This window comes from Vanacampus margaritifer, chromosome 16 (assembly GCF_051991255.1).
Source record: "Vanacampus margaritifer isolate UIUO_Vmar chromosome 16, RoL_Vmar_1.0, whole genome shotgun sequence".
Lineage (NCBI taxonomy): Eukaryota > Metazoa > Chordata > Actinopteri > Syngnathiformes > Syngnathidae > Vanacampus > Vanacampus margaritifer.
Window position 1 is genome coordinate 4,499,065 of NC_135447.1, and position 13,637 is coordinate 4,512,701.

The window sequence follows — 13,637 nt, forward strand, 5'->3', positions numbered from 1 at the left end:
CAAAATATTAATTTTTACTGTTGTACTCAAGTACATTCCAAAATCTACATGTAAGTACAGCGTTCGAGTACTTCTGCGACTTCTGATATACTTTTGGTATGTTTTTCCTTGTTGTCAACAACTTGTCTTGTTCTTCCCGCACAGAAGCCGCTTCGAGTGAGACTTTTGAGTGTGTGCTTTCGCAGTAGGCTTCATTGTTGTTTTATGCAAAGCGTGCGGAGCGCGATAGGACGCGCGGCGATGTATGCAAATGAGCTTCTCGGGCTGCCGGTGTACAAGCGCTGCACAGGTGAGCTTTCCTCCACTCTTGAAAATGCCAAAGTCATACAAGTTGCAGTAGTGGGGACGGAAGATTCCGTGTTCTTGCATCACTAAACAAACACTTCAGGTAAGTTTTTCACACACACACACACAAAAAAAAGACACTTTTTTTGTTGTGCTTTGCTGGGAGTCTCCTATGAATATTATAAGCAGCGCATTATGTGGCGGTGGTGGTGAGGGCTCATTAGAATAAAGTGGAGGTGATTTTCCTGCGCCTTGTCCTGCCGAAATGGTGTAGGAAAATCAGCTGAATTGTGTTTTATCATCGCAGGTCGGGAAGATGAGTGCAGACACTCTGGAGCAGTCGGACACTCAGGCGGAGCAGACGAGTGAGCCCATGTTACACTCTCTTAATTTGTTATTTATCTGCATAATTCCTGAAATTAACTAGCGCTTGCTTATTTATTTGGGTGATTCATGAGATTCATCAAGACTCGTTTGTTTATCGGGATGATTCAAACAGTCTGGCTTGTGTGAAACTGACTTAAATGGCATCTGAGAGTCAGCTTGACCATTATTATGTTATTAGATAACAAAAATTAAAAGTATAAGTAACAGTAAAAAGAAATGTAACTCTAAGAATTATACTAACATAAATTTCAGTGCATATAATATCTATATATATATATATATATATATATATATATATAGATAGATATAGATATATATATCTATATATATATATCTATATATCTATAGATATATATATATCTATATATATATATATATACACACACACACACACACACACACTTACATTGTATACATACACATATATGGTCATGGTCTAAAATCGCACCATGCAGCAAATAATCAGCGCTCTTGCGAAATCTGTGATTTATTTTAATGGTGATTTTTGCATGCTGTTTAAGCGTTTTATTTATGAAGGTACTTTTCATTTTAAACGGGTGGCGCAAGCTTTCGTTCGTAGAAACCTCACAGGCAGATCCAATTAAAATGACATAGTAATGAGTATTGGTAGCAGGTGAATTGGCTTTTTGTTTATTCGTGTGTGCCTAATGAATTTAAATGAGTGCTTATCCTGAAATGATAGTGGGGAAAAAGTACCTGTTTGTACTGTACTATATATATATAACATCGCTTTCCAGAAATGGCAAAGCGTGATTGCTTTAGTGTAAAACTGATTCATAAAATTAAAATTTTTTTTTTTGTAATTTTGTGTTAACATAGGCAGGTTAATTGGAACCTAAAAATAAAAAAAAGTTTCATTTTTACAGAAATGGTCAACATTGGGGGAAAAAAAAGAACCATCACGCCAGTAATAATATAATTTTATTGCTAGCTTTAAAAGAAATATGTTGGATAAAAAAAAAGTCATGATTTTATAAAAAAAGTTATTTTTTTAAGAAAGTGTTTTTAATTTTAAGAATTATGTTGTCACATTTCATGTGATAATAAAATAAACTTTATTTCAAAAAAATTCACAAAAAAATCAATAGTTTCACTGAATCCGCTATCCTAATACTAATGTGAAATAGTATTGAAATGAGCATTGAACTTCCAGTCATTATAAAACTTCAAATGAGTGACGCAGCAATGCATATAAACAGAGCAAACAACAAAATACAATGAAATATTATGTTTTTGAACAGCAAAATGTTCAACCAAACTTATACAAGTACCGTGCATTAGCTTAAATGCTAACATATTTTGCAACTTGCTTTTGATGAACTAATGTAAATTAAAAATAAATCAAATAGTTACAGGAATAGTCGTAATAAAAACAGCATAACTATTGTGAGATTAAAAACACAATTTTAGGTGAAGAAAGTAATAATTTACAAGAAATAAGTTAGATTATTGTGAACAATTAACATAATGTAAGTTAAGTTGTAATAAAAGCAAGAGATTGCTTTCAACTATTACAAGAATAATGTCATAATTTTACAAGAAAACATTAAGAAGTATAACTTGATGCTAATGCCGTGGAAATAAAATATGATCATTCAAAACAATCAAACAACGGCTACTTGGACACATGAAGCAGCAACACATATAAAGAGAGGAGAAAATAACAAGAGAATTAAATGTTGGACTTTTAAACTCCTAATTGTTCAATCAAATTGTCAAACAGACGTTTGCAAAATTAATACTAGCATATACATTGCACAATGTATGTACAAGGATTCACATAATCCAAAATATGCTCATATGTCAATCAAGGCTCAATCAATCAATACATATATATTAAAAAAATATATATATATATTTTTTTTTAATGTGCCAAGTCTCGTGTTCCAAACAAGAATCCCTTTGACCCGTGGAGAACTCCGCATGTATGCATGCGTGCGTTTGTGCGTGTGTGTACAGTGGCAGTTGGTCGCCATACCAGGATGGCCCTCAGGCATATTTGCTGAGAAATGCCGACTGCCTCGCGGCTGAGCACGGCAACAAAAAACAAAACAATAAATGGGAACTGTCAACAGAAATGCAGAACTTCCTTTCAAACAATGGCCGAGTGTGCGCGCGTCTGAGCAAAAAACAACAACATTATTTTAGTTATTACTGAAATATAAGTCAAATTCTTCGCGAGTGGACGTGGAATCGAGACAATCGTAATCTACTAATTTACGTAAAATATTTATATAAGGTCATTGAGACACATTCTTTTAACAATCATTAAAAAGAAACTGTACACGCAAGTCCATGTACTAGTATGCTTTGTCTGCACTGAGACAATTCAACGCACTAGTAGAATGACAAGTTACTAGACTCAACTGTGCTCCAGCTGACATCTGCTCACTGATAGTATTGCGAGTGAATTGCTAGATGTTGACTAGTATAATTTTTATGTATACATATATATGTAGGCCTATATATATATATATACACATACTGCATATAGATATAGATGGATAGATCACTGACCTGAATATATGACTGGATAGCCGATAGTCCATACACGTAAGCTGTTGAAGCGGTAGGGCAGCCATCTTGCTCCTCCCATCTAACAAGCAGACTATAAACTATACAGTATATGTACAGATTAGACATATACAGCTAGTAGGCAGTTAGTATAGGGCCAGGGAGCGATAGACCCCGATATTAGATTTGGCGGAGTCATCTTTTGTCGAATTACAGTTATAATTCTTGAATAAACATGTAAACATCATTAAGCATTATCATTTATACTTGTATTTAAGGCAAGTTGTTTGTAAAACGTCTGATGTGCTCTTGTTTATCTTTAACACATTTAAAACATCATAAATCATTCTGTTTCTACTAAGCACTGTCTCAAACGTTCTCCAGTTTCGATACTGTAAATGTATAGGATCGTATGCCGAGAGACCTTTCTTGGGAGGAGCAATATGGCGGCCTCGCGGCTTCAAAAGTCTCGGCCTATCGGCTAGCCAGTCTAGTAAGATAGATAGATAGATAGATAGATATATAGGATATCTAACTAGCTAGCTAGCTAGCGCTCGAGCTATCTACTGTTTCCCAACCTTTATTGAGCCAAAATTTTTGGTTGCAAAACAATTCACAAAAAGAGGATGTACAGTTGAATTACGTTACTTCAGTCATCTAGTAGAAGCGCATTGGATTGTTCTGCCTGTTAAGATACGTGGTTGGCATAGATAAATTAAGAAAACTGTTTTTAATAGAAAATAAATTGTTTTTCATCTAAATAATTGACCTACATAGCTAGCTAGCTAGGTACCTAGCCATCTTACTAATAGCTAGCTAGCGCTCACTATTCATCTATCTAATGCTTTTTAAAATCCTTAAATGTATACAGACAGACAGACAGATAGGCTAGAAGTGGCTCAAGTAGAAAACCCATGACTAGCAAGACTTAGTCTGTCTACAAGTGCGTTTAAAGGCCTTACTGCTAAGGACAAAGGTCGTACGAGTACATGGATTTTAAACCAGAGATCGAGGCTATTGAATAAAAACCCCGCCATGGTGCAAATGAAGCCCTCCCGTCCCGAAGCTGTTTGGAAGAGCAAATATGTATTCTTCTTCTCCCCACTTGGTATAATGAGAGAATCGCAAAAAAGGTGCCAGCCCTCGCCTGGAGTGAAGGCTGGCTGGATGGGATTGATGTTTTTCCAAATATTTTTTTTTCAGGGTAATTGACTCCTCGTCTTTGATCACAATGTTTGCGTTTTTTTGAAAGTATTTTGTATTAATTGGAGCGCTTCCAGCCAAGGCGTGTGTGTGATCATTTCCAGATATATGCATGAATAAATACATATTTGGATGCACAGCCACACCCGTCAGGAGCGGGAACTAAACAATTTCGTCATAGTTGCGTACATGACTGTTGTTTGACGTTTTTTATAATGGAGCACTTCAAAACTTTTTTGAAAATATCATGCAAAGATTTTAAAACAAAATGTTTTCTAAAATTGATAATCATGATTATTTTCATCTGTTTGTATAATAGTTTCACAAAAGTGAAATTTATTTTGTTTTACGTTATACCCATTTAAATATATTACAATAAATACAATTATAACATTTTCCTATTTCTTTTTTTATAATTATCCATTCATGTGCCATAATAATTTTTTCAAAAAAAATTAAAAATTTTTTTTTTTTAAAAGTGATTCATCTTTAAAACAAATATTTCCCAGAAGTTAAAATTTAGTTTTATGTAAGTTGTGTTGATTTTAAATGAGTTTCAAGATATCCTCAACACATCCTTAAAATAAATGTATTAAAAAAATGTGATGCAAAGCTAAAACAAAAAAAAGTTTTCTAAAATGTTATGATGATAATTTATGTCATTCTTCATAACAGTTTAACAGAAGTGCAATATATTTTATTTGTTGCCATTTATTCTGGTGAATAAAATGTGATTCTTCCTCAGGACACAACCATATTAAAACATCAATAAAACAAAATATATATATATTTTTTTTAAATAAACTACAATTAAATATTAAGGTGAATGATTTTGGATAATGCTGGTTTAAATAAATATGTATAGTCACCCTATATCTAAAATTGTATTTTAGAATTCATTTTTGCAGTCCTGCTTTGAAATGTAATTGACTTAGAATTATTATTATTATTTTTTTTTAATGATGCTTAAAAAACTGGTGTATTACTTTTGTGAGTGTGCGTGTGTGTTGAAGTTAACCCTTCTCAGAGTCAAATTTGCATGTCACGGTCATTTTCATACTGGAACTTTGCCATCCGGGCTGCTTGTCCTGAGGGTGGGGTGGGGGGGTGGGGGAATAAGAGATGGTGGGGGCGAGTGGTCGGGTGTTGGGGTTGTAAGTGTATTTGCATGATGTGTGTCTCTCTCTCTTCTCTCTCTCTCTCTCTCTCTCTCACACACACACACGTATACAGAGTCCCATTTGACATTCAAATGAGCACAAAATGGCAACACACCCTTGAACTCTCCTCCTCGTCCATCAGCATCCTCGCACGCTGTGAACCTGTGTAAACGACTGCGTATTCACGTTATGTTTGCGTGTGTGCGAGGTCAAGTCCGCCTTATAATTATGCAAAATCAGTCGCAGTTCAAGCAACGGTGGTCACAACATTAGGTACAACTGCACAATCCCCATCGAGAACCAATCAAGTCATGTGCCCGAAGCGAGTGAAAATTCATATTGAGAGATCAACATAAAACAAACTTTTTCATTTGTTTGACCTAAAAATGAATGTCATTTGCATACTTCCCCAAATAAGAGGCCAAGCGTACTTATTTGTTACTCCCGGTTAAAGTCGACTGTAAAACTGAGAAAAGGAAACAAAAGAGATCTAAACATAATGTTAGACAAAATGTTCCACTAAATGTTCCACGAAAAGTTTACTAGGTTTGTACTAGTCGAGCTAGCGTACCGTAAATTAGTAATGATGTTATGGTAATTATAAATCTTTATCCATTGTATATTTAAATACAATATTAAAATGTTCAGCAAAATAATTCAAAAAAATCTGCTAACTCAATGCTAACCTAATACAAAACACCATAGGCAGGCTAATATAAATGAACATTAATGTTTTGTTAAAAACAAACTTTCAAAACATCAACAAATACAAACAAATGTACAAGAGTACTCACAGCTACTAGTGCAGCTTAGTAGGGCGGACCTTATTTGCTTTTTCTGCTGTTTGTGTCAATTAAAGTCATTATCTTTTGTGATGGCCCCATCTCACCCTTATGTTAACACTTTGGTTCAAGATGCAGAATTTTCATTGTGACTTAGCCACGAGGAACAAAATGCCACATTTTAATCAACCGTGTTGATTCTCTTTTTGTCATTTCAGAGCAAAAAGGAATTGGATTCCACCGACAAGTAAGTGGTTGACATTGCATATTCAGTCTTTTTTTTTTTTCTTTTTCTTGGAGAGCTCAGTATTGATCATTTGACATGTCATCATCATTGTTCTCCTTTTTTTTTTTATATTTCATATTCAGTCTTTTGACGGTCTGGCAAATGAACAACTGACAATGTCATAATGATGATGATTGAATATTTTTTTTTCACTAAATTAAAGTAAGCGAGGATTGGTGATTAAACCAATGATTAAATGGGCACATTATCACCATTCAAATGAAAATGATTGCATTAAAATTTTTTTTTTTAATTTTTGGTTTTTATTTTTTGTTTTTTTACAACAATATGCAATCAATGAGAGCGCCACTTCCACCTACTGTAGTGGTTGTGCAATTACACTTTATTCTAGTACAGCAAAAAGTAAACTTGCTTCTGCCCCCCTATTTGAGAAGGACTGACCACATAACTTAGAAAAGTCCGTTAGCTTAATGCTAACACACGTATATATGGGCTAATGTAACTAGCTAGCTACTGTCCTGGCCAATCTGAGAAAGCCGTTCAAGCAGATCATCCCTGTTATTGACTTCACCTTTGCCCAAGAGTTTTTGTTAATCAGACATTTTTTTGGGCCAGGTAACATCCTCTGGACAACCCCCCCTCCCCCGCCCAAATCACTATACCCCACCCACCACGCCCCCTCATGTCAATAATGACTATCTCCTCCTCCTCCTCTCAGCTCTCCTGAATCACCTCAAATAGTTTGCAGCTATTTGGATACTTCTCCAAACACTTTTTTTTTTTTTTTTTTGCAGTGGGAACTTTTTGTTTCCATGTGTTTGTTTTGTTTTTTTTCCCCCCTAGGAAGTGCTACGGCATTCAGGGGCTGCTATGGGTGGTGAGGGTTGTGTGTGTGTGTGTGTGTGCGTGTGTCTATTTGCATAGTGGCTCGCCCGAGGGGAGGGAGTCTTTGTCACTCGTTGTATCTTGTTTAGCGACCAAACTGGTCCTGGAGTGAGCGAATACGCACGCACGCACACACACTAAATATAAAACTGCATACATTTGTGACCTACAAACACTCACTGCACTTTTAGTTGGATTTGTCACTTTTTTTTTGTGATTGTTGTAGATAAAGACAGAGGGCATCAACAACTCGTCCCACTTGAGTTCCTCGCTGAAGACATGTCACATGACGCAGAGTCCTCCAATGCATCCTTCTCACATGACTGGGGTAAAAGGAATTATTAGGAATCAGAAAATAGCTCATTGGAATGGATGGATGGACGGATGGATGAATGGTGGCTGATATTTATGGATGGATGAATGAATAGATGGATGTTGGCTGATATTTACGGATGCATGGCTGGACGGATGGATGGATGGATGGATGATTGACAGATGGACGGATGGATGGTGGCTGATATTTAGAGATGGATGGACCGATGGATGATGCCAGATATTTACGGATGGATGGATAGGTGGACGGACGGATGAATGATGGACAGACAGACAGACAGATGAACGGATGGATGGTGGCTGATATTTAGAAATGGATGGATGGACAGATAGATGGTGGCTGATGGATGGACAGATGGAAGGATGGATGATGAATGGATGGATGGATGGATGGTGGCTGATATTAATGGATGGATGGACAGACGGACTGACAGATGGACGCATGGATGTTGGCTGATATTTACGGATGGATGGATGATGGTTTTATGGCTAGGTGGATTGACGGATGTGTGAGCGGAGAGAGGACGGATGTACGGTGGCGCAATGTGAGATGGTGAATAAACCAATGAATGAATGAATGAAAGACTGAATCGATCCCATATATCCTGTATGTCTGCATTGATCCTGTCTGTCGCCATGACGATCAGGACCTGACGCAGCAGTTGCTCCTGATACCGCCGTCCCACATGTCATCGCAGTCCCACTTCCTGATGCCCCAGAACGCCCCCAGCCACCAAGGTGACCACCGCCGCCACCCCAAATGTGGCCACGCCCCAAATTGAGCCATCTGACCCGAAGCTTCTTTTCTTGCCCGCCACCGCAGCTCTTCTGCCGCACAACCTGATGTCACTTGCGGGGCAGAACCAGAACGGCGTCCTGCAGCATCAGCCCGGCCTGGCTTTGACCCCGCAGGTAAACCCCCCCCCCCCCCCCAAATGTACACGAGCCGTACAAACAAAGCTCCACATACACTTACATGTGAGATGATAAGCTAGTGGGGGATAACTAATTAACAAACCCCGAGCATTTGTTTAATCAAATATGACTAAGGTATGGATCCAGCGCGGCAACGTTTGGTGAGCGCAGATTGAGGCAGCTTAAAGGCTTCTTTTTTTTTTTCTAGAACTTGAACAACATCAGATTGAGCGAATTGTTTGCCATGCAGGCGATGAGCCGCTCGGTGGACAACCACATGATGGACATGCCCCACCTGCAGGCCAACAAACACATAACGCCCCCCCCGCACCAAGAAGAGTCCAGCGACCTGGAGGAGCTGGAGCGGTTCGCCAAGACCTTCAAACAGAGACGCATCAAACTGGGCTTCACGCAGGTAACTCCGCCCACCGTCCCAAAATACCCGGCCGGTGCTGACGGGCGGCGTGCGATGCGTTCCAGGGCGACGTGGGCCTGGCCATGGGCAAACTGTACGGCAACGACTTCAGCCAGACCACCATCTCCCGCTTCGAGGCGCTCAACTTGAGCTTCAAGAACATGTGCAAGCTCAAACCTCTGCTGGAGAAGTGGCTGAGTGACGCAGGTAGAACGCGGCTTATAAAAAGTCTGCACACCCCTCTCAATGTCAGGTTTTGTCATCTAGTACACGTACAAAAAATGACCAAAAATAATACATAAAAAAAAATATATATACATAAATAAATTAGGGGTGTCAGGCGATTACATTTTTTTGTTGTAATTAATCGCATGGCTTGAGCTGTTCTAAATATACAATAAAAATATTATTTCAAAGTTTTCATGCTCTTGTTCACGTAAAAGTGGGGAAAAAAACTAATTTCAAAATAATTCATAAAATTTAGTCTAAATTAAAAGTGTGATATTGATTTGTGTTGAGGTCATTTTTCTGCCTCTAGATGGCATAATTGCATTTGTAAAACGTTGGCGACTGCTCAGTGTATTTTTTTCCCCCCAGATTAAGAGCTATCTAATCTTTAACATGAAGTAACTAGTGAAATTCTGCACATTTTTAAAATTGTAAAATACAACTTGACCCCAGTCTCCACAAATATATGCATTATTATTCAATTTATTAATCCTAAATTTTGACATGGACGTGTCTGCTGCGTTGAGACTGGAATTCTCCCAGTACATACTTTTTTTTTTGTGGCATTAATTAAATTAACTCAAAATTACCTCACTAATTTTGACACCCCTAAAATAAATAATTAATAATACTAATGATGATGATGATGATAATAATAATAATAATAATAATAATAATAATAATAATAAAATACCCAATTGAGATAGTGTTGTTGCAGAAGTGTGCACACCCTCTTAAAACTGGGGATGTGGCTGTGTTAAAAATGTATCAAGATTACTGTAAACTCGTCATTTTTATATTCTCTTTTTATTAATTTATGTCAACATTTGGACACAATTTTCAATGCATTTCTTTCACATTTGTATTCATTAAACAATTGCTTAACTAATCCTAACTAACTCCATTTAAAAGTGATGCGCTTGAAAGAAGCGATGTGAGTTGTCCGTTTGTCCTTGCAGAAAACTCCCCTTCGGACTGCATGAGCGGCGCCGCCTCGCTGCCGCCGCTGATGGAAGGTTACGGACGCAAGCGCAAAAAGAGGACCAGCATTGAGACCAACATCAAACTGACGCTGGAGAAGCGCTTCCTTGACGTGAGTAGGCTTACATCAGTGGTGAAATAAGAAAAAAAAAAAAAAAACGGCTCAAATTCTTCAATATTATTCCTAACTGTCTGCAGTTAATCATCATTGAAAATATTTGCCATGTAAAAACTCGCCTTGGTTTGAAGTCGGTGGAATGTCGTGTTTTTTGCAGAACCCCAAACCCAACTCGGAGGAGATCACGCTGATCTCGGAGCAGCTGGCCATGGAGAAGGAGGTGATCCGGGTTTGGTTCTGCAACCGGCGCCAGAAGGAGAAGCGGATCTACTGCCCCGTCACCAGTTTACCCGTCAAGACGCAGAGCTACAACTCCAGGATGGTCCGTCACGAGGCGCACTTTTGTTGCCTTCATTTACGTTCACCTTGGAAATCGCAAATAGTCACATCAATAATTGTGCTTTTTTTTTTTTATTATTAAATGTGTTAATTAAAAAAAATAATAATAATGATAGATAGTAAAATGAAAAATTTGCTTGAACTATTGTGTTATCAACACAATATTGAGCATTTTTAATTAAATAGTTATGAGTTAACTCATTCACTGCCATTGACGTCAAAAATGCTATATTAATACTTTTTCTATTTGCTTAAGATTTAATTTAAGAGTATGAAAACCCAGATTTTTTTTTATTGTACATTTAGAACAGATATAAAATTTGTGATTAATCGTGAGTTAACTATTGAAGTCATGCGATTAATTACAATTAAAAACATTTAATCGTCTGACTCCCCTAATTTTTAATAATCTTTTCTTTTCTTTTTTAATTAGGGGCATCAGGCGATTTAACTTTTTAATTGTAATTAATCACATGACTTCACTAGTTAACTCACGATTAATCACAAATTTTATATCTGTTCTAAACGTACAAGAATTTTTTTCTGTTTTCATACTCTTGTTAACAAATACGGAAAAAAAATTGAAACTAATGGAAATAGTTCAAATTATTTTTTTATGTCAATGGCAGTGAATTAGTGAAATTATTAATTCTAAAATAAATGAATAATTTAATTGAATAATTGCCCTATTACTACAGTCATAAAAGCAAAAAAAAGGAAAAAATATAACAGTTTATTGTTTAAATGAATTGATTGCTTAATTAACTTAATTATATTATTCATAAATAATAATTAAAAATATTAGTAAAATAACTGAGTCTAGATTTTTTTGAAGCAATTGATTAATTATTGATTAATTTTAAATAGTAAAAATAAACAATTATTGTTATAAACACTCATTTTGTATTTTAATTTTAATTATTAATTATCAGAAACATTCATTATAAAGAACATTTAGTCAAATTACCTGTTACCTGCACAATTGCATTTTTTGTTATAATTTTTTTTTAATGTCAATTAATTGTTGAATAAAAAATACTCAAAAATAATAAATAATGTAAAAGTATATTATACTGATTGGTAGTGATGTATTCCATTTTATTTATTCATTTTATTGTCGTAGTTAAAAGTTTAATTAGTTCTAATCACATTAGGGACTTTTTTTTTAATAAATGAATTTCACATGTACAGTATGTGTCATTTAAAAACAAATCTTTATAAAATATATATTTTTTTAAATCAATTTGTCAATGAATTATAATGCTTTTCATTTGTGTTTTTTTGTGGTAGTTGGCGGCAGTGTCCCGATCATACAGCCCGCTTGCTTCAGGCGCAGGTGAGAACGCGTCCGATATACGTTACATGTGCAAACGTGTCAATGTTGAGATTTTCCCACAAGCCTCCGTCGTCGTCCGCAGTTTTCTCAAATTCGTCTCCGAACTGCGTGAGCCGCGAAGTTTCTCCCGACAGCATGTCCATGTCCACGGCGACGTTAGCGTCTCACATCAGCCCGACGTCTTACAGCACTCAAGGGTAAGCCAAACGGCGGCCATTTTAGTACGCCGTCATCTTTTTTACGAATAAAAAGCACACACAAAAATAGGCTTGTTAGTACAGATTAATTTAGCAATTGAATTGCTGCTCTCTATTAATTATAAAACAGATATATTTTTTCCTCCATTTGTGTGAAATAATACAAATTAATACTATGATTTATTGTCTATCATGAGTTCATGATTGTGTCCGTGCTGCTTTATGATCTATGTTTTAAGTGCTTTGTCTCCATCTTGTGGCATCTGCAGGTCATTACAAGCCACTTTTGGCGTGGACGTTTTAAAAATCTATTGTTTTTATTAAAACATTTTGTATTATGTCTAATAAATATTTTTTTAATAGTAAAATTGATAGATTTAGGTATATGAATTAGGGATACACATTAGGTTTAGGGTTTCAAAATAGTAAAATCTCAAACTAGGTTTAATGTGTTTTAATTTTTAATACTTTTCAAATATTGTTTTTAAAAAACAAAATCTAAATGAATTTTACTGCAGCATAGGGCTGCTTGATTATGGAAAAAAAATTAATCACGATTTGGTTTTGAAATCACGATTAGGATGATAATTTATTTGTTGGTAGAAAACAAGAAAATGTTTGAACGTAAAAACTATTCAGACAAATAAAATTAATGATTAATTATGCAAGTTCCTTTTGGATGAAACAAAATATATTAGTTATGTTAACATTTTAAGAAGGTGCATATGTATAAATTTATAAAATTAATATTTTGTATTTGTGGAGTGTAATAATTGAAATTGGAATTTATTTTTTTATTAATTGCACAGCCCTATTGCAACTTTTTACTATCATAAAATTATTTTCAAAACTAAAAAATACAATGGAGAGTATTTACTTCATACTTTATACGATGAACAACTATAACAATAAAATGGAATATATCACACCTCATGGCCGTTTTGTTTTAAACGGACACATTATTATCTTGATCCAATTCAATCAACATAATTTGACAGGTCGTTGTGCTAATCCACTTCCCATTAATCTAATCACCCAATCACCACGTTTAGCTGCGATGAATAAAAAGTGCAGTAATTGGATTACTTGACCTAACACAATGTGTGTGTGTGCGTGATGCGTTTCAGGTACTGGCCTCGTTGGAATTCTAGCAGCTATCCCCACTGAGGCACCGTGGTGAAATTTCCAAGGATGTATAAAGAAAAGTTAGCCAAGAAGATGAGGAGAACTTTTAACTTTGAAACAAGATGAAGTCTGACGTGGGCCAGCTCATAAGCTTTTACGTGTGAGA

General features: G+C 35.9%; 1 protein-coding gene across 2 annotated transcripts; it reads left to right on the top strand.

The window, feature by feature from the left end:
* Nucleotides 1-383: 383 nt before the first annotated feature.
* On the top strand, nucleotides 384-13,637 carry pou2f3 (POU class 2 homeobox 3). 2 transcript variants are annotated; one of them, XM_077546731.1, is made up of 12 exons: nucleotides 384-650; nucleotides 6,571-6,599; nucleotides 7,711-7,812; nucleotides 8,465-8,555; nucleotides 8,641-8,729; nucleotides 8,941-9,147; nucleotides 9,213-9,354; nucleotides 10,335-10,468; nucleotides 10,632-10,796; nucleotides 12,104-12,149; nucleotides 12,232-12,346; nucleotides 13,474-13,637. In XM_077546731.1, the coding sequence occupies exons 1-12, from the start codon at nucleotides 602-604 to the stop codon at nucleotides 13,511-13,513; spliced, it is 1,209 nt and encodes a 402-aa protein (XP_077402857.1). In that variant the 5' UTR covers nucleotides 384-601; the 3' UTR covers nucleotides 13,514-13,637. The 2 variants fall into 2 exon arrangements, with proteins under 2 accessions (XP_077402857.1, XP_077402858.1); XM_077546732.1 differs by having other exon boundaries at nucleotides 8,983-9,147.